This window comes from Taudactylus pleione, unplaced genomic scaffold (assembly GCF_031769625.1).
Source record: "Taudactylus pleione unplaced genomic scaffold, aTauple2 ptg000367l, whole genome shotgun sequence".
In the NCBI taxonomy this organism is placed as follows: Eukaryota; Metazoa; Chordata; class Amphibia; order Anura; family Myobatrachidae; genus Taudactylus; species Taudactylus pleione.
Genome location: NW_028284768.1, coordinates 2,882,300 through 2,909,162, shown reverse-complemented (window position 1 = coordinate 2,909,162; position 26,863 = coordinate 2,882,300). Strand labels below are relative to the sequence as shown.

Here is a 26,863-nt window from a genome sequence, read left to right as displayed (position 1 = left end):
TATTAATTTTTGCTGAATCCCAAAATTAATCTCTGATTCACTGCATCTCGGATTTTATAGACTATACCTATGTTATAATATCAGTGGCATTATGTTCTATGTGTGACTGTTGAGTTTTTCCCAATGGGCTAACCCTGGTCACACACCTGCAGGCTGTAAGCCATTACAATCTAGGGATAGCACAATGTATGTTATAGGCAAACTGTGTCACTTTCACATCTACTTTACAGAAGTGCATCGAATAGAATATGCACCGTTAATGTTTGTTCTTACTATGAGCTCTAAAAATATCTATGTATAAAAAAAGCTGAACAGCTCCGTAGAACATATCTTTCTTCTAATTATTTAGCCTAACCTTAATATATCCATATGACATAAAGGTGTGATCGCTTTAAGTGGTGGTAATATATACAGTGCATATTAAACACAACATTCCAGTAACAACATCATTAGCACAATAAACCCGCTCATCAATCCCAATTCTATATACTCAGTAACAATGCAAACATGACAAAACAACACTGCTTGCACATCAATACATCTTCTCGTCATCAAATACACAATAAAAAAATATAGGAGTATATAGGTGAATAAAAACTTAATTTTGTTTTATTTCTTTTTTAAACAGAACCAGCATTACTTGTGTAACTGGCCCAAGGCTTTTCTTTCTTAGAAAGAATATAAAGTCCAACGACATTCCATTTCTTTGATATGGAATCCTGTATAGATAGGTAATGCATATATGATACAGTAACTGCAAATCTGATGAATAGGGGCATATGTTTGCACAGCAAAATCAAAGCCTATGGATAAACTCTTAAATGTTAGGTTGTTTTACAAAGTAAGACAATAAAAAAAAAAAATTCAAATTAATTAGATTTCACAGGGTGCGGGGGACTACCAGCCAAGGGACCAGTATGCAAACTGTCCCTTACAGCATATCGCAGTCTGGGGGTAAATTTACTAAAGTTCGATTTGGTATCAGATTTCAGGAATCTATAAAATCGACTGAAATCGAATTTAAATCGAACTGCAAAATCCCTTAACAAATCTCTCATTTACGAATATTCGATATTGCATTCGATTTTCAATTTTCTCATTACTTCTCATTGGGCCAAATGTATCACATGCACACTAATTAACAGGGGAAAAAGTTGGAAACACCTGTGCAAAAGTGAAGGGGATTTATAATTTCTTCATAAATAGAATATGCTCATCTTAAATACATATGTTTATATAATTAAATATATACTGCATACATGTGCACATAATTGTTTTTAAATCAGTTTTTTTAGTTTGCCTGGCTATGTCGGCTGAACACCACCATGGAGGGGGGCCTGTGCGCATCTTTGCTATGCGGCCCCCAAAGAGTTAATTACGCCCCTGATACCGCAGGTATGTGCACAGCACAGCATAGCTTTGAGCAGGCTTTATTCCTACAGCCAGACTGCCCCACATGCTTTTGGGAACTTTTAAAAAGGCATCACAATCAATTTCCAGCCAAAAGAATGGTGTTTAGATGCTCAAATTGATGGTCTCTCATTATTCTATTCATTTGGGGATTTGAAGTTGGATTTTGAGTTGGATTTGCAAATCAAATGTTAGTAAATGAAGGGATCCTATATTTGACTATGGGAAAACATTGAAGTTTTACCTACAGTATATTCGATTTTGAGTGAAATTCCATTTTCTGTTCTATTTGACATTCAATTTTGGTTTTAGTAAATCTTCAATCAAAATCGATTGGAAATCGAACCAAAATCGAATGGCACATCAGACAGAATCCAAAATCGATCTTTAGTAAATATACCCCCCGGAGACCAGTGTTTTGCACTGGACACCGATGTTTTGGCTGATGTCAGATATCAATTCCTTTTGCTGCGAATCAGTTGAAGTGTTAGTTTACACTAAACCAGTACCAATGTATAATGGATGAAAATGGAAACCAACTGATGACTGGTAGCTTTTCACGAGTCTCTTGCAGCTCTGGACAGGATCAGGTGGATCAGCTGCCTTAATACTGACAATGCACACTATTACACCCCACGTTGCGCACTGCCGCAGACTGGTATGGTATGATGTTAGCAGACTAGAGCTGACTAAACCGTCTCTTGCTCTTTGGGACGTTGCTAAGCCTTTACGTCACGTTACTAGGTAAATTTTCCTGGCAGGTGGCGAAGTCAGCAAACAGGATGATTTGAATAGAAACAACAGCATGTAACAATCTGTGGGCCTATAAATATAGTAATAAGTGCTACATTTACTATAGTGCAATGTCGGCCGGTATTTTAAATACTTCACTTCTGGACATGAAAACTGCAACATGCCACATGTGAGCGAGGAAATTAAACTCATCTGTTCTACCTAAAAAAAAGCACGTATAAATGGCTTCCTTCAGGTGTCAATCATATTTTTTTTTAAATCTATTGCAAAACTGCAATCTATGATTTAGACTTTATTTTAAAGGGTAACTCCACCTTTAGTCAAATTACAATACTAGCTGCAACAGATTTGATGTGTAGATGCAATTGTATTCAATGTACAAACACAGAGTTATGCGTTGTTATATCTAAGGACAAAAAATATTAAGGGGTCTATGTACTAAGCAGTGATAAGTGACAGAGTGAAAAGTGATAAGTCTGTGATAAGTGCCAGCCAATCAGCTCCCAACTGCCATGTCACAGGCTGTGTTTGAAAAATGACAGTTGGGAGCTGATTGGCTGGCACTTATCAGAGACTTATCACTTTTCACTGCTTAGTACACACACCCCTATATATGGTAACCAAAGCCTCTGAAGGCTGGAGATCCCCTTTCATAGTAAGGGTTCCAGACAATAAGATGTTCCACACTCCAGACCACAATGTAGTTTTAGTAACTGCATTTGTGTATATCTGTTTTTTTGTTTTCTAAACTATTAAAAATTCACTATGACGTTGCAATCCAAAGTCCTTCAATGGAAAATACAGAGAGCACTTTAACATGTGCCTTATTACCAGCGAGTGTTATCTGCAAAAGGAAGTTCGTATAATGGAGCTGGCAAATAATAAATAAACCCTGTCTTCCACCTTAAGAAATACACTGATAACTTGGGAAAACAATGGTCGAACGGTTTTAAATTACATCCTTCTTCACATTGTAGGATTTCATAGCCTGGATTCCTTTCTCCGATGGAAACCGAACCCATGGAAGCCTTGTGTGTGGGGGAGGTGGGTGCGCGCAGAGTTCTGTATTACAGGACCTCGTGCAGCCCTCCAGCCATGTAGTAGAGAGCACAAATTACTCATGTCAATCAATACATTTCTCTGAAGAACACCAGTCTATATAAACTTCCAAGAGAATAGGAGAAATAATCCCACGTGGATTAGATCAAGTCCAGATAATTATTTTAGTCTCCTTTCTCCGAGTGAGGCTGAAAGACTGGAGAAGGCTGAAATGTTGCAGATACAATAAATAGTCATATGGATTTTGTCTTTATGAAGCCGTAGGGTGAATATCTTGGTTTTCGAAAGGGAGTAAAGGCTCTCTCCAGTATGTGAACTGACTGTAAGTGTCTGAGCAAGGGAAGTCTGAGGAATGGCTTCTCTTCAACAAGGGGAAGACGTGATCCACCACCTCGCAGAGCCGGACGTAGCTGAAACAAGAGAGATACAGATGTACCGTGAGTTCCAGAGTGCACTTTACCAAGTCAGACCGGTTCTAGCATCGACAGCTCAATGGCGGGAGCTATATATAGGCACAAAGCAAAGCACATCCTGCAGCAGAGCATCAGGAAATACAGGACACAACATAATCATGGGTCTATTTACTAAGCAGTGTTAGGAGAAAGAGTGAAAAGTGATTAGGAAGTGATGAGGTACCAGCCAATCAGCTGCCAACTGTCATTTTTCAAACACAGCCTGTGAAATGACAGTTGGGAGCTGATTGGCTGGCACCTTATCACTTTTCACTCTGTCTCCTAACACTGCCTAGTAAATAGACCCCTCAGAGAGAGAAATAGAGAGACAGTCCAGTGTGTCGAGGTCACAAACAAAGTAATATTCATTGTCATAGTATCTCAATGGAGTGTTCCTTCCCAGTGGTAGATGAGCTTCTAAAACACGAAGATGTTCAGGAGATTTACCGGAATATTAGGATAAAGGAAAATAATGGGGGATATTTCTAAAAACTGGTACATGAACTGTAACCCATAGCAACCAAACAGAAACTTTTAACAGGCTAAAGCACACCCATGTGACCTGTAGCTGAAGATAATATTTACTCATTCACATCAGTCCTTTACAGCCTAATAGGGAGATTTATCAAACCTAGAGAAAACAACTGGTGTTACCCAAAGCAACCAATCAGTTTACAGCTATCATTTATCTAGTACATTCTACAAAATGATAGCTACAATCTGATTGGTTACTATGGGCAATAACTCCACAAGTCCTCTTTATTCCAATGGGGAACTGACATGAAGGAGTAAATATATGCTCTCAATCTACACGTGGGAGTCACAATACAACACATTTATCTGACTGTAACGTGCTGCATGATGCTGCTGCTATATATACTGTATATACTGAATAATAAGCTGAAAGCACAGGATGCAGTGTGTAAAGCACACAGGCGCAGTGTTAAATACATACATATGCACAATGTCAGAAACCATAAGGTGCATCCCACACGTTATCTGTTGGTTTGCCTGTGTGAGAGCCCTATGGATGAATTACTGGTCCCGTCACACAGATTTATTCATGCACAAACATTGGCCTGATGCAGGTATTTGCAGAGGGCTGAGAGTCAGTGGAGCATACTGCAGGGGGAGGGGGGATCTAACATGAAAGGTGCCAGGTCACAAAAATAATTACAGTACCCATCATATAAAGGATAATAATATCTGACTTTACATGGTCATGAATTATTAGCATAATTGGAGTGCGCTCTAAACACTTATTCCACTTGCCCCAAAATGAAAGCTGACAAAATTTTAAGTAAAATGCATCTGCAACTCACATGAAGGCGGTCTTGTCACCTATACACAGCGGAGGCTGCCATTTTGTAAGCTTAATCAATGTTTAACCCAGTGGTTACCAAACTGTGCGCCGAGGCACCCTGGGGTGCCTTGGGACACTTGCAGGGGTGCCTCAAGTTGGTGGTCCAGCACCAATTCAAATTATTTATGGTCAATGTAATGTAAATATGTGGACAAACAGAAGCGGAAACCTGTCCACAGCCACATAACTGACCCTAGGGATGACAGGTCAGCACAATTTACTTCACTTTACTTCATTTTTTTCTGAATTTCTCAATAACAAACTTAAACTTAGGGGTGCCGTGAAAACAATGCTGATACTCTAGGGCAGGGGTAGCCAACCTCAGTCCTCGTGAGCTACCAAACAGTTCACGTTTTCCAGGTCACCCAGCAGGTGCACAGGTGTATTCATTACTAACTAACACATTTGAAAAGATCCACAGGTGGAGCTAATTATATCACTTGTGATTCTGTGAGGAGACCTGCAAAACATGCACCGTTGGTAGCTCTTGAGGACCAGGATTTGCCACCACTGCTCTAGGGCACCGTGATTTTTAAAAAGTTTGAGAACCACTGATTTAGCCAATTAATTAGCTGGTACAGCCCATAGTACGCACACATTATGTCTCAGTGATGTCACTAGTTGCTAGTGAAGGCAAGATGGCTGCCTGCGGTGTGCATAGGTGATGAGGCTGCTGTAATGCAAAAGAAATAACATGTAAAAAATCTAATTCAAAACACTTGTAATTTTGTAAATATATTCCTAAGTGCATCGATGACAGCTGCTGAAAAGACAAGAGGTCAAAGTAAATGTAGAATGAGGTTAATAAAGGTATAAATGATGCAATAATAAGTATAGGTTACAAACATATAGCACAGAATATGTTTGTTCTAATTAGAATTGTAAATTCTGCATATTTTACAGATGAATATATTAAAGCGTCCTACTGTATAATTACCAGAAGCAGTGAGCGTTATTATCAGCACCATTGTACGTAGCTTAATAACACGGGGAGATAATCACTGAAAAAAGATACTTTATAAATCCTAAACTAATTAATCACACATGGGCTAATGACGTTTCTGCTATTTCTGTACTGAACTGACTGATGAAACACATCCAATTCTCCGACAGGTGATTAAAGAACGGACCTGAACCAGGTTTCAGAACTTTTCTCTGTGTTAAGCATGTTATAAATTTGTTTCTTCTACCATGAATAGCCAAAGTCCTCTGTGATCGTGACAGATTTGTTTACAGAATATTAAATCACACAGTGGGGCATTGGAAACGTTTGGTTGGATAATATAACATGAGGATTATTTTATACATAATGAAGAATGCATAAATAGATTCAATAGAGTTAATGGGCAGCTCAGGGGCCACATGTGGCTCTAGAAAGGGTCACACAAATATAGTAAAGTTATCTATTGCTGGAATGATTTAGGGGCAGCCGACCCCTTCTGTTCCTTAATGGGACGGGGATTTACTAGTAATACTTGTACAGGAGGACTGTAACTTACTGTGTGGGATGTAAGACCACTACAAGATGCCAGTACATCCGCAAAAGTACATCCAGTACATCCGCAAAAGCAAAGTGTGCAGTATAAAGGATCGCTTGTATGGCACTATACTGCCCATCGCTCATTTAAAGTATTGCATCCACACACCTACCTCACTGGAATTTAGGAAGCGCACTTGATGAGCACAACTAAATGCCTTGGCTTTGTACCAGTGTGCCTTGATTCCCTGCACACATCGGTGCCCGCCTACTCTCTGTCTTCATAAGCTCAACCTGCAAAAAGGGCACCAATAGTAGGTGTGCCGAGAGTTGCACATACAGATGTGTCCTCGTACATCTAGCCTGAACACGCCATGTGGTGCGAGACATCTGGAGTGAGTGAGCTGCCAGGTTCCGTGCGACTCTGCCAGCATCTCAGTGCAATGCGATATACTAGGACGCGCCAGCAGACTGCGCTGATTCATTTGATATGTGACACTTGTATATATGTGTGTGTGACAGAGTCTGTATATGAAGCACTACGGAACTTGGCGAGGACAAACGCTGTGGCCGCTGTATCATTGCACTTGGTATACTGGTTCAGAGACCCAGCAGCACACAGATATACAAGTGTCGGATATCAAATGAATCAGCAGCCTCCTAGTGCGTTCTAGTCGCATCATATTGAAACTAAGATGCATGTGTGTGCGAAAACGACGCCTGGTGCTAGCAAAATTGCACAGGACCTGGCACGCCAAGAGGGCCATTTGGCGCGACTGTAGCAAGAATGTATGAGAACTTATCTGCAACATCAATGTACAATCAATCAATGTGCCTTCACTGGGCTCTGCAAGGAATGTACTCACGCCACCCAATTTTTCCCCTTTGTCTGCAAACATCTGCTCGGCCACAAATTCCAAAATCTTGCTCCAATATCCCATGTGGCATAGCCGAAAGCTAAATGCACATGTGCACATGGAGACACACAGAGGGTTCAACTGTGCAGTGGAAACTTTGTGCTTCTTAAATGATCCCTAAAATCTGCTAATGAGTTCCCAATAACACCTAAAGAGCACCTGAAAAGGTTACGGACAGCTAAATGAAGCTTAACGGTGCTCGTCTGCAAATAATATATATTGAAAGCGTAAAGTATTCACATGCCTCTAGCTAGTTTATCACAACCATGCTTGTCCTACACAACCATGCAATGAGATTTTACTTGCCAGCAATTATGGGTAGATATATGCAAATTGTTATTTACGGTCTTTTAGGCCAAGTATATGCTGATTCAGTAACAAAAGCCCAGATTTCAGGTCTCTGTCCCATCATTCCGCTCATAAAGCTTTGTCCCATGGTTCAGAAAATTGCTAGGTACCTCCTGGTAATTGCTGCATAGCAGAGTAGCAGTTAATGGATGCTGTGCCAACGAAATTAATGGGTGTGTGGAAGGGGTAAGGGGCAACCTCACATTTTCAAAGAACTAGACATGTCCCATTTTTTTACATTGCCCCGCCTCCATCTCAGTAACCATGCCCTTTGTTCTAAAGGTTGCAAAGCCCCAAATCCAGGACAGTGAGAACAAAATAGTAAGTCTGGTGCCAGGTAAGGACTCACAAACAGTAGACCCACAAGCAATTATCTTTTTTTCCCAGCAATTGTACTTGCAAGCACTTACATAAAGCATACAGGCAATTTCAATACAAGAGGCTGTGAGGCTTTCTTGTACCTATCTTGTTTACCTGTTGCAAGCACCCTGTGGAGGTAGCCATTTTGATAGCACCTGTGGTGGCAGCCATTTTGTGAGCTGAAGTTGAATAGATACTAATCAAAGTTAATTTCAGTCATCTCACTGGTCCCTAGTTTATATCATCGTCAGTATTCTAAGCCACGTGGGTTCAGAGCCAGCAAGATGGCTGCTTCCACTAAGTTAACAGATGCACTTTTGGAGATGCTGCGGTTATTTAAAAATGAAGTTAAAAGCTCCATAGTCTGTGAATCATCTTTGCAAAAATGACCTGTGATTTAAAAGAACAATCTTTTTATTCGCCACTCTTGTGATAAAGCAGATACTCACGAGGAGATGTTGGTCTTTGCATGCTCCTGAATGAGCTCTCCTTTGGGGTTGACTGTAAATATTCTGTTTAAAGAAACTCCCACTTGCTTATATGAATAAACGTCCTGTGTAAATCATAAAACCACATATTAGTTTACTGTACTGGCAGTTTTACTGAGCAATAATGGCATCAACTCCAGCAAGTTCAGAGCAATTCCAACAGATTTACGAGGCCATAAAGCAGAGTCCCTCCATGTGACCAGATAAAAAGAAGCAATGAGGAAAGTCCAATAAAAAGGTTCTGCGTATTACTCAATAAATATTCTCTGTGTGCGAGTGCTTTCATTTTATTCGTCATAAATTCACAGGCGAGCTTTATCAGATTTATACAAAATGTTTTAATCTCTATCCCATACAGCGCATTTAATGCTGCCAGAGCCCAGATCTTGTTACCACAGGGAGTGATATGCTGTGTGTATGTGACAGCATCTTATACTAGGTACAGATAGAGAGGATATTAATGGACTCATTGACTTGTGCTTTTAGTTAAGAAATACGGCCTTATGTACATGGCCTAGTCCCGCTGAGATGTACTGTGCACATTATCAAAAACTAAACATCATATGTTAAATTGCAATAAAAAAATCCCAGTCTTGTGTTCTTTTTATGTAATGCAATAAAAAAAAAAAAGATGAAAGTCACTAGATGAAAATACACCATGTTTTATCTTCACATAAAACTAATTCTGGCAGAGACGATTTGTCTACTTTATGGTAGCTTAATAAAAAATAAAATGTCCACCTCCAGGTGACTTTAATTTATTGCCTTGTGCCCGTACTATTCCAACTTTTACTACAGATGTGCCCACATAGATCTAGCCTCCTTGCACATTAAACAGCCCTTCTAGTCGGTAGCGTCTTTTCGTGCGACTTTTCCCTTTAAAACGAGTCATTCGCAAAGCGATGCAAATAAGACGCACAACGATGTGAATAGACAGCACAAGCAGCTTCTGCTGATCAAAATGATATGCACCATGCCTATATTCTGTGTGCGACTGCGGCTGTACACGCATGCCAAATGCTACATTACAGTGTCACAGCTGCTGTGTGCGGCTGCATGCTAAATGCAACGGTACAGTGTCACAGCCGCTGCAGATACACCCGCAGTCGCACACCGAGAACATAGGCATGCTGCATATCATTTTAATCAGCAGAAGCTGCTTATGCATCCTATTCACATAATGTAGCTTTGCGAATCAGACGCATGTTAATGGGAAACGTTGTACGAATAGACACTCAGCGGCGCTACAGAGTGGCACGTCGCTCACGCGTTATGGGTAACTGGACTTGTAGCACACGAAGGATAGATGTATATTGACACATCTATATATACCTTGCTTTTCTTTCTAACTTCTGCTCTCTTTTATATCACTGGGCAAAGCTTATTTCCATTGTCCCAGTATAGGAGACACAGCAGCACGCTGGCTGCAAATATTTTAAATTCAGGGAAAGACAGAACCGTTTTGTATGTCAGGACAGAGCACACTCGCCAACTTTTTGGAGGGGAAATATTGGGGAAAGTTTTGGGGCGCATTTAGCAGTGGATAGCGTCAAGTCCCTACCCACTTCACTAGAGATGGGGACAGAAATCCAGGAGTGTGCAGAACTCTCCCAGGCATTCTACAAGAGTAGGGAAGTATGAAGCAGAAGCTGGGAAGATAAAGAAATATAACTACTAAAAGCTGAAGGAGTGTGGGCATAGACAACTAAAATACAGTCAATGGATCTCCACAAAACAAGGTAACCGCAGCAACTGCTTTCATTTTCAAAACGACAATAGATAATGACAGGTGGACTCTCATTGGTTGCTGTGGGTTACAGCACCACCTTATACGGTCATCTGTGACTTTTACCATCTCTAGGCTCATTAACGCCATACACCGCACACCATAAACTGTAACCAAGGAGTTCCTTCACTTATTTACACTGCATTGTTCAAGGTCCTCACCTCCCCAGAGAAAACTAAATTTGATGACAGTGCAGATATAATGTAAATATCATAAGAAATATATTTATGGATTTGTATTACTTTTGATAAAAGAGTATAAATTCTCATTAAATTGAATTACAGCATAGACGATGCCCTTTACAGAGATTACCCATGTGTAGATTGCAGTCCGCATGTAACGTTTTACTGAAGTAGATCTACAGCCATGTACCACCCCATATTAGCACATATTGTACCGGCAGTGTGCCACCTGGAGCTTTTACACTGGTGGACATTTACAATTAGTTGGCATGGTGTACTGTAGCAACATCCAACTGTTTCGCGCCAGGTTTTACACTGCTGTGTATGACTTTACTATGGGACATTCTTTGCTCTGGATGAGGGGTGGTTTACACTGTTCCATATACTGTATATAATGCTCCAATTGCGGTTGTACTGCAGTGTTTGTGCAAAAAATGCATAAATGAGATTTCCTAATCTACACCAGATATTTCCATGAGCTGCACGGGCTGGAATGAGAATAAGGCAAATCTGACTGCATCACCTAGATGCGTTGGGAAGCGCTAAACTATTTTTCATTTTCTCTACTTTGTACTTACTGTAGGCCGGTTACCAAAAGCAGCATAGAAGGGCTCCACGTTTGGGAGAAAAAGGTTTTTAATATCCGTCAAACACTGAATCTTGAATTTTTCTGGCTTTTTTTCTATTACTTCCCTGTAATAAAAAAAATTGAAAAAAAGGCATCAGGGTGAACACAGAACTGGTAGTCATAGGAACCAAAAATATGGTGGCCGTTCTAGCGCGAGGACAAGCCTTGTCAACGTGACAGAACAAAAACTAGATTGTGATTGTTCATTAAAGAATGTGAGATCAGAGTGCTTTCCTGATGGGATTCTGCTAGATTTATTTTCAGAGAAAGATAATTATACACCGTGTATAAAAACTTAGATAGCGAAGCTGTTTTTGTCAAAAAAATTTCTTCTTTTTATCTTTTTTTTTCCCCTTTAAGACTTGTTTACCAACATTTTTTCAAATAGCAGAAATATGCTCCTAGGCACAGAAAAGGAATTAGAGGCTTGCTTCATTAGTTTAGCTTGTAATAGACTGATCAAAGCTAAGTGCTTTGTTGTTCTAGGTTCAGCAACAATCAACTGATCAGGCAGGGAAAGGTCTGTGTAATAGGATGTACAAATTAAGAGGAATGTACACAAAATTGGATGTTTACATTAACCATTATGCTGTATAGGAGGAGGCACTGCTCGAAGATTTTCTCTACCATCCCTCCTAAAGGGCCCTACCCATTAGCAAATCTTTTTCTAATGATGAAAGACAAAAGATTATCCCTTGAAAATTCCTGGGGCTGCGGTGACATATATCGGTCATGTACATGACATATTTTTTTAAACGACGAACGATGTTGCATGACATCATTCAGGGAGTGGATTTTTTTTAGGTTTCTATGAATTTTCATTAAAAATATCGTTCGTCGTTTACCGCTTATAAACTGCCAGATATTTCTAATATCTGGCAGCAATAATTGACCAACATGTTGGAGAGACTAAAGACAATTTATCGGCCGCGGGAGAGCGCATCTGTCATCGGTCAGGGCCTATCCATTAGCAGATAAATTGAACGACTGAACGAGATATCATTTAGTCGTTCAATTTGTCTGCTAATGGATAGGCCCCTTAATCCCCAGCCCCCTGCATACCTCAACTCAGTTCCCCTCGTCCTTTGTATGTCCACCCATAGCCCCTTTAGATTGCTCAGAAACAGGGCCCACCCCCCTCTACATTCTCTATGTAATTATGTAATCGGAGCACTGAAATTATGGCAATGTGTACTTTTATCTTCTTGTCTGAACCATTTTGTACTTAATGAACTTATGCTGTGTGTTTTACCCTTCTGTACGGCGCTGCCGAGCTTTTATGGTGCCATATAAATAAAAAAAAAAAAATAGTAAAATGTAAAGCTGTAACGGACACTGAAGATATAGAGCCGGAAGTCTCCAACTTCTAACATTATAAAGTGATAGGATTATAATATGTGACGTAACTATTTCCCAGAAGTTGCAACACTATGTACAATAAGGCAACACAAAAATCATAAATAATTAGGTTTTGGAGAACAATTTTAGGCAACATCAAAACTATAACACAGTAGACTTGTTTTACCATAAACAAATATTGTTCTAGGCTTTGTAATTGGAATGCGGATGTTACCTGTGGAGCGCAGAGAACAAACTACTGGGACTCAAGAGGACAGGTCCTTGAGGTAACACCATGCCATGTTCATTAACCCAGTGTAGATATCCTCTCGTCATGTCTGCCATCCCTATGGCACGCGCTGAGCAGTAGAGGAATTTGTAACCGTTCCTGTTAATAGCAAAAATAAGAATGACCTACCTATTCCATGAACTATTACCAAAACCAATGAAACGCGTCAGCTGTGCTACACATATTACTGTAACATAGGGCCTAATTCAGACGCGCTTGCAAGCGGGTCGATGTTGGCCCAGTGTGCATGCGCACGACGGACCCGGCTCAGTCGTGTGCATGCGCAAGACCCGGATAGCGTCGGGCAAGTCTTGACCATCGCGACCATCTTCCTGGCCGCTCGCTATAGCTGTGGGTGGTCACCCACAGCTATGCGAGCGACCAGGAGGCCGCTCTAAAAAAAAAAAAAAGAGAAGGACGGCCCTGATTCAGAGCGAGCGCTCTGTCAGAGCGTCCGGCTCTGAATCAGGGCCATAGTGTCAGTCATTTATATATAGGATATTTTTATAAAATCAGGTATATACAATTTGAGATATACAATCCCAGTGTGCAAAGTGAAACAAAGTCCAGGTCATTTCCCATCCATGGTGACATCAGAGATCTTATGATTTATCAGATAAACTCCTGGTGTCAGGGTCAGTTCTAGACTTTGCGGAGCTCAGGGCTAAAGTTTCCTTTGGCGCTCTGAGCTCAGGGAGCGTGATCCAATTGGGGAGGCATGGTCGCAGCCACACCTGGCATTCTGGGATTTCCTTTGGGAGGGAACAAATGGCGCCGCTGCTTTTAAATATGTCGGCGGACGAGCACAGTCAGGGAGACTGCAGCCGCGTCCTCAAGCCACAGAGCCCGGGTGATAGCCCTGCTTGCCCTCCCCTAGAACATATGATGAGAATCAGCAATAGGCTAGGACATTGGTGAGGCATCATATATGTAGCTAAAGACTACTTAGACATGTCCATATTCTGGTAGGAAAAAACCCCAGGTGGCTGGTGGGATATCAGACGAGCTTAGTAAGTCTTCTGGGATGTCAGATACATGGCAGATGTTTGGGTGCTAAAGCAAATATCACAATATCTATATATACATGCAGGCTAACTACAAGGAAGTAACCATGTAACACTCACTGGCTAACTTTGTGATACAGCTTTGCGATACCCTGATGAGTCCAATCTTTTCCGAGTGTTGGCAGAATATGACCTAATGTGTCCGATCTGAAAGACAAGAGTATAGCTTGCAAGATATAATTTATTTTTTCTATAATATATATATATATATATATACATATATATACACTAGGGATGTGCAGGCTCGGATAGGTTCGAGTTTGCACGTGGAGTTCGGATTTTTCCCTCCAAAAAAACGGAACTCAGAACGAGGCAAAACGTCATCTTACATGGACGAACATCATCATTCCTGGTCTTTTGTCCAGGAATGATGATGTTCGTCCATGTAAGATGACGTTTTGCCTCGTTCTGAGTTCCGTTTTTTTGGAGGGAAAAATCCGAACTCCACGTGCAAACTCGAACCTATCCGAGCCTGCACATCCCTAATATACACACACATATATACACACACACAGTAACTGTATTTTCCTGTAACTCTACAACATTACATGGTTCATTTGGTGATCACATGAGGACGCTGTTGCTATTGCTATTTATGATGAGGGGGAGAAGGCTTTACACAGTCTCTTTGGTGTTTTCTTTAGTCTTACTTTCTTAAAATATTTTTTTTGTTCACTGTGTGTTTCAAAAATACAAATGAGGAAAAAAAACATAAACTACAGATATTTTACAGTGAGTAGTATCAGATATTCAGACCATGTGGCCCAATGCTAACAGCAGACATGTTGGAGTCTTCAACTGCTGCATTAATGAAGTCCTATTTCATGGGTCAGAATGAAATCCAGTAAGTTGGGGTGGTAGGGACTTATCACCCTTGAGATTAAATGTATTAAACTGTACTTTGGCACTACGTGGGTATCGATTCCCAATTGACTTCCAGTTAGCACGCACTGTTGAAATCAGGCAAGTGGTTAAAGGTATGCTGGATTGACAGCAACATCGGATCAGATCAGAATAATGTCACATAAAACTCTATGTACTTTTTTGTTAGTTCCCAAGCCATATGGAAAACATTGACTAAAAATAAAACTGTAATTTTGGGTAGAATGGCCCCTTACAGTTTCTGTAGACCGCTCCATAGCATGCCCTGACAGCTGCGGGCACACAGTGGGTGTCCTGCTGTCGGCACTACAAGCCCCTCAGCACGACAGCCGACCCTCGCGGATAAACAAGTTGTTCAGAAAGTCCTTGAATGAACAATGAACCAAGTTACCATTGTGTAAAGAGTACGTTTTCCATCAATCTTGGGAGTCATGGAAAACGGAAACATCACCCTTTCTAAAGAGGCAATTTATGGACAGAAGTGGAAGCAGCAAATTCTGCTCACTGTGTCTCCTTAGAAGTAACTATTGTCAAACTCCGCAAAGAACTCACCTCGTAATTGTGCCGTCAATATCAGAAATGATGATTTTATCATCCCAGTTCCACAGGTAAATTGTGCCCTCGCAGCGACAGGTTCCCTGGTACTGAGTGGTGACGCTGAACACTACATCGTTGGAGCCATTTTTTAGCTTCAGACTTTTCTGGAAGAGAAAGTAATTACTGTCAGTGGACTCAGTCTGAGACACATTAAACAATCCATACGGATAATAGCTGTAATAGGAATCTTTCGTTCTCTATAGGTCATATAACTTTACACGACATGGTACCATTTCTCAGCCACAGTGTCCATTGTTGCCTACAAATTACCTTTGCTTGTTCGGATAAAAGGAAGACATAATGACTTCTTCAAGGTCAGGAGGGTTATCTGCGAATAGCGCTCACAGATACAAGTCTAACCTTAACCATCAACCAGCCTTTATATGCATAGCTGAAGTTAGACAATGGCATCACATATCTACATCGCTCTGGATTTAATGCAGAATCATCCCTTTGAAGTAACGTTAGTAAAATAGCCTTCGCTGCCTGCTTCTGACAATAAAGCGCAATTAGCCATTGGTGAAGGGGGTTTGACATTAGCCACGAATCACATTCTGACATTTCTGTAATGGCGTCTATGAAAGAAAGCGACAGTCTGATTGGTTGCCATCACAACTTTTTCCCCAATGCACCGTTTTTTTGTATTTTTTTTTTTTAAATGCCCTCGATGGAGTAGATTATATTACAACATATAGGCCAGAGGTTTCCAAACGCTGCCATTACAGTCTAGGTTTTAAGGATATCCCTGCTTGAGTCCAGATGGTTAAAGCAAATTGACGGAGGTATTAATTAAGTCACCTGTGCTCAAGCATGTATAGCCTTAAAACGTGGACTGTAATGGCGGAGTTTGGAAACCTCTGATATAGGCGATAATGTGGGTACAGTATACCGTTCTCCTGCACAGTATATGAAATTCCCGTGTTAAATTGGGCGAATCATCAATATTTGTATAATTACTAATTGTACGGTTTGGTTGGTTCAATACCTTCCAAAACCATGAACTTTCAATTTGTTTTTTTATAGTTTTAGTATATACATTTCATATATTATATATTGTATATCAATAGTTCTCATGAACTTGAACTTCAAGAGCAAAATTTTTAAACTTGGTACATATTAACGGATGTGTACCCATCGCCACATACTGATGCCGGGTCAGACAGGAGGGAGGGACATGTCATACTGCATGTCATGCATCGTAAGCGACATCCCCAGTCGGCCCTGCAGCAGGACAGACAGGTGATGTCGTCAACGACCCGCAGGAGTGCGCATATCATGGGTACACACGACGATGTACCTGATATGTCACTCCGATCCGCGGGATCAGACGACATACCGTCTAGTGTGACCCACCTTTAGAGGGTATTTGAAGTTTAAACCACTGAGGCAGCCCCTCTGAGCCTTCACATGTGGCCCCCAGTGCCTTACTACTTTAATGTTAAATACGACTGTTATAGCTTGTTAACATATCAGCAGGAATTTTTAAAGAAAAGTGTTATTAGAGAGTGGCGTTTCTTTATTTGCTATTGTTTTAGCTTAATACTGAGATTAACAGTAATATGCGGCCATTTTGAAAGTTAAAGATCCGCTCAAGTGTCCCCCTCTTAAGTGCATCAGACTAGCTGTCCCTCTCCTACACAATGGAGGCGGCCATTTTGTGAAGCTGCAGAAGATATTTATAAACTGGGTCAGCACTGAGTCACAGTGAGCAAATATTCAGCCGTAATAAATCAAAAAACATGCTAGAGCGAGCTGAAAAAAAATAGGTATTGGGTGTGTCCATGTAAATGAACAGTATATGAAGTCTAACAATTCATAAATGTTTCATAACCCAGATCTGCCAACTACTCTCCCTCTAATCCATTAGTTTATTTTTTCCACCTTTCACTTCAAACATTTCTTCTAAATCTCCTTACTCCAGATATATTTCATCTGATTGTGACTCATTACCGGCTGAGGAACCATTTCACCAGACGCGCCAATTTGATTTTTTTTTTCTGTTGCACAGAGATCCATCTAATGGATACACCTAATGCACTTCCATCTGACATCAGACCAATTATATTTAGATACTGCAAGCTGCTGGAAAAAGTGTGACTCCCGTCTTCCTCAGTTAATGAGTACAAACTGTGTCAGGAACAATCACCCAATGTACCTTCTCCTGTCGCTGTGATTATATTCCAACAGAACACTTCAGTATGTGGTTTTGCTTAAAAATAATATACGTTCATTGTGAAACTGTAGGAATTAAAATGATGCTGTAGGTGGGAGAGGCCTGTTCAGGGAGTACAGATGAATAGTAAGATTACGCTGCTGGCAACATACCCTTAAGAATGAAACCTCATGGCGGTGAATATTAAATTAAAGCAAAAATACTATTAATGAATGAAAGTTTTTTAATATGTTTTGCCATTCGTGGGGAGAATGTATTAATATATAGGGGGAAATTCAATTAGACCCGCTAAGGTAACGGGTGCTAATTGAACATCGGACCCGATTCAGTTGGCCCCCGAAAAGAAATCCCGGATAAGTGTGCCGTTATCGGATAAGAGCCACTTAGCGCCCGAATCCGTGAAGTATTCATGAATTCTGGGTGTTAACGGCAGACAACCCCTATTAACATATTCAGTTAACAAAGCTCTAGGGTGAAAATGGGAGGCTAATTGAATAGCAAGGCTACCTCCCTTTTTCACCGGTGATAACTTATCATCTGTAATTGAATTACCCCATAATATATACACAAGGCAAATAATAAAATGGTTTTCACATAAATATTTTGTAACGGAGTGAAGGGACAAAAGCCCAGGTTAGAAGAATGAGCCTTTCATTTTCATCTATGCAAAAAGACATTTTTCACAATAGCCGTATTAATATCCGGAGTCACGTTTAAGTTTGGAGAGATGTATTGATGATACACTGTTACACTGTATACATCTTTAAATCAAATGCTTGCTGTTTCCAAGTGCATCAGCTATATCATCCCATTTTTTAGGCAAAATTAGAAGCTAAAATGTGTGCCTTCTTCTGGAACAACAAAAGGCGGAAGAGTAAGGACTGAATGACTAAAGGGGCTCTTCACTACATTTTAGTTTTTTCCCCCCAACCCACAACCCTTTCAGAAGTAGCTTAGATCTGTAGAATATATTAGCATGGTTGCCTAACAGTGGAACGCCATTGATGCTTACCGCGGCTAGCTGTGCACTGTTCCCAGGGGTGTAGCCAGCAGTCGCTGGACCATATAGCAATTTTTTTTAAATGCAGTGGAGAGTAGTACTTAACTGCTCACTGCTCCAATCCGCTTTAATGAGCATGCACGGTGCCTGGTGCACGCATGGGGCGGTGCGTGTGCAGGTAGTGGTGCATTGTAGTGGAGCAGTGCTAAAGAGATCTGTAACTGAAAGTCTAAATGGGGCTTCACAGCTAATCAGGCAGCCCCATGCGCACTCAGAAGGGCAACCCCAATGGAGGAGTTGAGCACTCATAGCCAGAACATCAATCACCGTCAGGTCCCATAGCACCTGCATACACTGCCACAGCTTACTGTCTCCATGCTCTGCCTGCAAGATGATCTACAAACAGACTTTGATGAGGTTACTGGGTTGTGGCTTTCCTCTGCAATGCAAACTCTAGTTTATTATAATGTACTATCATGCGATTACATGCTCTAATACCAATACTATATTACCGGCCACCAAGATTGCTAACTGTGTGCTGTAAGACAAAAACCCAGCTACTACATAAAAGTTGTAAATATGACAGATTACAACCAGAATACAGCATACTACATTGCTGTTATAAGGTATTCATGGTTAGTCTGTCCTATTAAATAAAACTAGTGCAGAAAAAAAGTGTTTGATAAATGAATACACATTTGAATTGAATAATCCATTTAAAGCAGCAAACACATGAAAAAATTAGGCTTGTGGGTTTTTTTGTTTTTGTTTTTTACATAAATCACTGTGGTAGGTATTAACCATTTTTCCTTGGTGTGCTTCTTCAGTCTGCTATTAATGATAAACAATTCTGCATGTTGTCATGAGACTACCAAGGCGACCACAGTCACATGGCACCTGAAGAAGTGTGCAGAGAGGCTCCCCTCTCTGTTTTCACTGTGAAATCCTCCCCTTTGCCGTCACATGACATGCTGAGAGCTGTGAGACTGTGACAGCCACCTGAATGTTTACCATCCAGGGACAATTTGAAAAGGAGATAATGATTTGTAGGAAGATAGCCAAGAACAAGGACTACAGATGTGTCCTCATACATCTAGCCTCCTAGCGCGTTAAACAGCCCTTCTAGTCGCGCCATGATGTGGCGCGACTAAGTTACGAAGGTAAAAAGTTGCACGAAAAGACACTCGGCGCTGAGGATAGATGTATGTGGTCACATCTGTATCAGATGCATGCTATTTATAGAAAAAATAAAATCTGTACGTGGGATCGCGGTTTTAATCTTTATATACTTTAAAAAATTTTTTTTTTTTTTTTTATTAAAGGTAACATACATGAATGAAAATTAAGTCATTCCCAGGACACATTGTTCTGCAAAGGGACAGGTAATGTAAGGAACTCTATCTGCATTAAATAAGCTTGAACCTGTATCTGAGCTGAACCAGCAAACTCATCACACAGTTATCTTTTTCCAATTACATGCTAATGTTCCACTGTAAAGAGAGACATATGTTTCTGGGACTTACAAGCTGGACAGAGGTCAGCCGAAGCGTCTTCTTGTAAGTAATGCCAGTTGCTGAAATGTGGCTCTGGTTGGATTGCAGAGAGCCTACGTTCAGCTTGGCTCCCCTGGGGTCCTCGTCGCTGGACGAAGATTCATCTTTTATTCTAGAACAAACACAGGAAGATTACGTGATAAACCGGAAAGTGCATTTGGCCGTGGGCTCGAAAAACACATTTTCTCTGCATCACTCAGTGCATTAATTGATTGTCTATTGAGAGCCACGTCTCCAGGGAAGACACCGAAAACCTGCACGTTAAACTATCAATGGACTAGCTATGCTTAATACTTCATTCATAGCAGAGTCCTTCCATTGAGAATATTATTTCCAAGAATGCCCAGCACTCAGCTGATGGATGTGTAGGAAGCTGGGGGTATGAATCATAAGTAGCGAGTAAAAATAGACATTCCTCTGTGATAATCACATTACATACATCTCAAGGCAGTGTGTCCCTTCAAGCTTAAAGGAGAACAATCATTTTGTGCGTGAGTGAATGAAGCCGCTTGATTCTAACTAGGGAAATAATGAGGCTTACACACCTAAGACCCCCACCCCCCGATGATCTCACCCCAACATGATCCAAAACGTGATGCGTATCCAAATATTACAGACATCCAATTAGATGCACTTATGTGCTGCCACCACAAGGTGTATACAGTGAAGCTTGTCCGGGACCTGCTGACTGGTATGCAGTCAGAAAGTCACAATGTCAACAGCAGGTCGACATAGATGTTGTTAATGTCAGCACCTGCAAAATTTCGGAATGTTGACATTTCCATTAGGTTTAGGGATAGAATTACACATAAAACTGTTTGTCGACATTTCGACAATGTTGACATAACATCAATGTAGATATGCAGAGTGTCGACATTATGAACATAAAAGACATTCTCATGTCCACCTAATGAAATGTAAAATATAGAAACACCTTTCAGCTTTTTTAGCTGAAGACATTGGTGGATATCTTTTCCTATATAAAACACATGGGTAGATGGACTAAGGCTTGGAGAGAGATACAGTGGATGGAGATAAAGTACCAACCAATCAGCTCCTGTCATTTTTCAAACATAGCCTGTAACGTGACAGTTAGGAGCGGATTGGTTGGTAGTTTATATCTCTGCGCTTTATCTCTCTACAAAGCTTACTACATAGACCCCACAGTTTTTTTCTGCAGATAGAATCAGGCCAAATGTGTCGCTGGGGATTTAGAGTCGTACACAATGCAGAACGCAACTCGGATGCCCACTTTCAAACAGAACGCAAATGGCTTGTGAACGGAATCCTAATGCGACTATATGCATGGTCAGAATCGTACGGACACATGCGATTGCACTGCCCCTCTCTTCCATTCGCGAGAGCAGTCAGCACCGTGGTCACTTACTCCTACCCAGTGCTGGGTGCAGGAGATTCGCATACACACGCCCACAACACACGACAGGCCCACAACATGGCGCTCGTGTGTGCATTTGCATTATTGCAGCCTAGCTTCCACCCAGAAACACTGCGCATGAGTCCGGTATGTGAATTATCGCTAGACGCGGATTATGGACAATAGTGCAGCAATGAGAAGCGAGTATATGGGATGACCCCCAAAGGCAATAAAACTCTCTCCTCTGGAAAAAAACGACCATGGGGATTTAAACATGTTACATACACTGATGCTGCTGGACAGAGAACAACAGTGCAAATCAGTTGCACAGTCCATGTCCAGCATGCACTGAACTTCAGACACATGGACAACCTTAAATGGAGTCATGGCATTATCTTGCTGAGAGGGGAAGACGAGATGTTATAACACAACAAAATATCTTTCCGAATTTAGTTCCTCGTCCGGGCTACTGTACTTCAGATAGTTTTTTTATACCACCCTCCCCCAAGTAGCTGCAACAATGGGCCAGATGCCGGGATTTACGCTAATGCAAACACAACTGCATTCTCCCACGGATCGTAGTTGCTAAAATATGCTAATGTCTTCCAAAGTACAGCCAAGCATAGGGACGCCCACTGCTGCCTTCTCATATCCGTCCGATGACATGTAACAGCGCAAACATCAGTAACATCGACACGCATCGGGCAGTCACGCAGCATGTCAGGCAAGTCTGACCAGCCGCAAACATTGCAGCTCTCCTGACACAGAGAGCGCTCACATTCTGTGGAGGAGATCGCAATGGCTAATTTATGCACGCCCATAAAATGGCGTTTAAACGGTCCGACGTGCCTGCGTTTTCCTAACCACGCCAGTTACCGCCAAACACTGACTGACTGTCACTAACATTGCGAGTGGTTCCTCTGTCCCAGCGTATTCACAATGCAAATGATGTGCAATTGCAAACACTCGCTCAATCTGCGGAAATATCGGCTTTGTGAAATAAAAAAAAAAAACAAGCAAAAAGAAACCGTGTAAAAACAGCCTTGTGCATAAATCTCACATTACCAAATCAGAGCCCGGTAACAACTGCGACAACGTGTAGTTAGCAAGACGAAGAGTCTTATCATTTGGCTGAAATGCAACAGTAAGTGAGTTGTATGTCAGGTGATGGGTACGGGATTCCGGCGGTCAGATTCCCGACACCAGCATTCCGACAGGGTTAGAATACTGACACTTGTCTGTCAGTATTCTAACCCTCCCCCTCTCCCTACCCTAACTCTCCCTCTCCGATGCATAACCCTAACCTCCTCCACTAGTGCCTAACTCTAACCTCCCCGCACTCTAAACCTCCCCCTCCCCACTTAGTGCCTAACCATAACCCTCCCCCCAACCCCCCTACTTACCATCAGGATTCCGGCGGTCCGGATGCCGGCACCGGGATTCTGACAAGTGTCGGGATTCCGGCGTCAGCATTCTGAGCGCCAGAATCCCCACGGTTAGGATATTGACCGCATACCATGTCAGATTTTAAAACTTTTAAATAAATTTCTAGAGAAGTGGGATAGGTAACGTGTGGCACTCAAGCTGCTTTGGAACTAAATACCCCAGCATGCCCTGCCACAGTTTTATACCCCTTTTACACCGGAGCTAAAACCCGGGTTATTGAAGGGTTAACTCGGGCAGCTCCTGGGTGTAAAAGGGGAGAGGGCTGGATCGCCGGGTCGAGTGACCCGGCAAGCCAACCCAGGTAACTAGCAGGGTTTAACACGGGCGTAGCCCGTGCAACCCTGCTGTGAGAACAGCGCACTCCGGGTCACGATGACCTGGAGTGCGCTGCTAGCCGGCCGATTGGTCCGGATTCAGTGGCGCTTGGAGATGACGTCATCTCCAAGTGACCACTTTCACTCCGGAAAAGCCAGGTCTATGCAGACCCGACTCGGGAATATCGCTGGCAAAATTCCGGGTCTGATTCGGATAGGAACTTTGGCCCTCATTCAGAGCCGGAAGCTCTGAGCAGAGCGCTCGCTCTGAATGAGGGCCGTCCTCCATAAAAATGGAGCGTCCTCCTGGACGCTCGTATAGCTGTGGGTCACCACCCACAGCATATACGAGCGTGCAGGATGATGGTTGCGATGGTCTTGACCATAGCGACCATCGCCAGTGCAACCAGAAGCCTGTGGTCAGGGTTTTCGACCACAAGCCCTGGAGTGATTTTGGCTCTATCAGAGGCAAAATCACTCCCACTGACATCACTAGTGATGTCAGTGGGGCCGGCTTCTGACGGTAGGCGTTCCCTTGGGAACGCCTCAGTCTGGCAGGCACGCCCCCAGCACGCCCACCAAAGGGGGCGTGCTGTCAATCAACATCGACAGCACGCCCCCTTTGATCAGACACAACGAGCGAAGGAAAGTCCTTCGCTCTTCGTGTCTGGCGCATGCGCAGTGCACACCATCGACCCACTTGCGAGCGGACAGCCGCTTGCGAGTGGGTCTGAATGAGGCCCTTTGTCCCAACTCCGGGTCAGACCCGGAATTTAGGTGGAAAAGGGGTATTAGTAAGTCCTAACAGCAAAACTGTGCCAGTGTATGCCGAGTTGTATTGTTCCACAGCAGCTGGAGTGCCACACGTGGCCAACTCCTGTTCTACAGAACATATATCTGAGTATTAGATCAATGTTTTACTCCCTTGACATTCAGAGCCTGAAAGAAATGAGTTCTTATAAAGAATTCCACCTACAAAGAGACTAATCCACCCTTATTACAGCTCATCAATACAGGATACATTCCATGCTCAGTAAGGCTTACTTGCATATTTGACCCTAGGAAGTGGTTTTACCTCTAAATATTTATTTCTACATCTGAGGTAACCATGAAGTCATCTATATAGATACTGAGCTGATACAATAATATGACATGCCTGCTTGTCCTCTGTGTACAATGCATAGGTTCTCGTTCCCTACCTCTTTTCAATGTTGGAGCCAGCAGGTTGTTCCGTAATATAAGGTCCTTTTCCGCTTAATCCTTGCTCTACCTTCGACTCCTAATAAAACGAGTTGTTAGGCCAATTATTACATGGCTGAGGAAATGTGCAAGTCATTGTATTATGGAACATATGCTACATTATGTAAAATCCAGATGTCAAAGGCTTTACTGCTCAAAGTAGGTCTTTAAAACGGATAATGCACAATACATTTACAGAGGAAATTGCAAAACAATTCTGTGGTTAAGGCCGGTTCTCTATGTATTTTATGGAGAAAGTATTCTAGAAAATACAAGTCCAGGTTGATATCATGTTCTATGGCAGATAAAAATCATTTGCTGGAGAACTAATTCAGATGTACTTTCCTGACCATTTGTTGTAAACAAATACATGTTCAATATAATGATCTAAAGTGTGAACTTTACTCATTTGCTCTTTTAACTGACTATCGGTCAAAATCCCGGGGTCAGTGTACACCAAGGTCCCACTGCACAGCCCCTTACTGTACGCACCAGGGTCCCACTGCACAGCCCCTTACTGTACGCACCAGGGTCCCACTGCACAGCCCCTTACTGTACGCACCAGGGTCCCACTGCACAGCCCCTTACTGTACGCACCAGGGTCCCACTGCACAGCCCCTTACTGTACGCACCAGGGTCACACTGCACAGCCCCTTACTGTACGCACCAGGGTCACACTGCACAGCCCTTTACTGTACACCTGTGTCACACTGCACAGCCCTTTAATGTGCACTACTCAAGGAGAGATTTATCAAAGCTTGGAGAGATAAAGTTCCAGCAAATCAGCTCCTAACTGTCATTTTTCAGACACAAGGGCTCGTTTATCAATGAGCTTTATCATACACAACAAGTTTTAAAACTGGTTTCATATTATAAATGGTGCTCCAGCTAATCAGCTCCCAACTGTCATTTATCAATCAGATGACAGTTAGGAGCTGATTGGCTGGAGCACCATTATCATACACTATGGGGCAGATTGAATTAGCCGCGGGATTTAACCCGCGACTAATTACCAGTCTAAATTCCCGCGGCGCAGGGAAAAGCTATTCAATTAAATAGCCTTTTTCCCATGCCATAAAATCTTGACTCGCGTAATCAATGTGTCTTTTTTCCTCGCGCGCGAGGTCGATTTGTTCGTTTTTGACACAGATTTGACCTCACACCTACATGAGGTGCGAAGTAAAAGTCCGACAGCAGGGATTCGCGCGCTGGGTCCCGGGGACACCCGCGCGAGGAATCCCCGCTAATTGAATAGGTCCGCGGGGTAATTGAATCTGCCCCTATGGGGTCTATTTATCAAGCAGTGAAAAGTGTGGAGAAGTTGCCCATAGCAACCAATCAGCTTTCAAGTAGCATTTATCAAGTACAGTCTATAAAATAATAGGTAGGAGCTGATTGGTTGCTATGGGCAATTTCTCCACTGGTCCTCTTCTCCACACTTTTCACTGCTTGATAAATAGACCCCTATGAGTTTTGGGTCATGCTTTCTTAAGGACCCCTGGACATTTTCAGGACTAAATAAAACAGTCTAACTCTTCTAAGCTTCTTCTGGATGTTGCACCTACTCCCAACAACCATGGATTTCTCTACTCCAGTAATCATGTTATTTTATTTCACTAAAGCAAATGGTTTGCACAATAATTTACAATCTAAAGGCAAGGTGGGAGATGTACTAAGCCATGGAAATTGATAAAGTGGAGAAGGATAAAGTATCAACCAGTCAGCTCCTGTCATTTTTTTTTAAAATACAGCCTGTAAAGCGACATTTAGGAGCTGATTGGTTAGTACTTTTCTCCATGGCTTAGTACATCTCGCCCCCTGGGTATGGCTGGTCAGGCACTCAAGTGTCAACTGCCGCTAATCAATATAAACTACATTTAATAATTAGTAGATGCATATTTCTTATATTGTTATTATAATATCAGTAAATAAATATAATAAAATACATGTTTAGGACGGTTCTGCTTACCACTGTAATATTGCTGTTCCTGCCCCGCCAGGAGAACCACCATCTCCCACCCTTTTTAGGCATCTTGTCTCTCATCAGAGTATCCAGAGTTACCTGTGATAAATGCACGGTGACGACAATAACGGAAAAGAAAAGGCAAAATAGAAACAACTAAATGAATTAAATAATAAAGGTTAAAAAAAAAAAAGGAAACATGTAGAAAGCAATGAAACAATGCAAGCAAGCAAGCACGGGTATGAGAAACATACATACTGTCTGCTGGCCACAGAGATTAGAAAAATAAAATTTTATGGACTCTACCACTGCACAGACGTAATCAAAGCAAGAGTACTTGAAAGAAAACAAGAAAAAGAAAAAAACACAAGTCTGTTAGTATTTGGAGTTATAGACACAGACATACA

At 41.9% G+C, this 26,863-nt stretch overlaps 1 protein-coding gene across 7 annotated transcripts in view; it reads right to left on the bottom strand.

Annotated features, from left to right (window-relative positions):
- Positions 1 to 587: 587 nt before the first annotated feature.
- The window catches only part of LPIN1 (lipin 1), a 208,383-nt gene continuing 182,107 nt past the window's right edge, over positions 588 to 26,863 (bottom strand). For 5 of the 7 annotated variants that reach the window (XM_088444612.1, XM_088444614.1, XM_088444613.1 and 2 more), the window contains 9 exons: positions 26,463 to 26,555; positions 24,454 to 24,533; positions 20,090 to 20,231; positions 15,349 to 15,497; positions 13,975 to 14,061; positions 12,797 to 12,949; positions 11,174 to 11,288; positions 8,589 to 8,692; positions 588 to 3,632 (listed from right to left, as the gene is read on the bottom strand). In XM_088444612.1, the coding sequence (XP_088300738.1) occupies positions 3,473 to 3,632; positions 8,589 to 8,692; positions 11,174 to 11,288; positions 12,797 to 12,949; positions 13,975 to 14,061; positions 15,349 to 15,497; positions 20,090 to 20,231; positions 24,454 to 24,533; positions 26,463 to 26,555 (1,083 nt within the window). In that variant the 3' untranslated portion in view covers positions 588 to 3,472. Of the gene's footprint in view, positions 3,633 to 8,588; positions 8,693 to 11,173; positions 11,289 to 12,796; positions 12,950 to 13,974; positions 14,062 to 15,348; positions 15,498 to 20,089; positions 20,232 to 24,453; positions 24,534 to 26,462; positions 26,556 to 26,714; positions 26,793 to 26,863 lie in introns of all 7 variants that reach the window. The other 2 variants (XM_088444618.1, XM_088444619.1) reach the window with 1 other exon arrangement.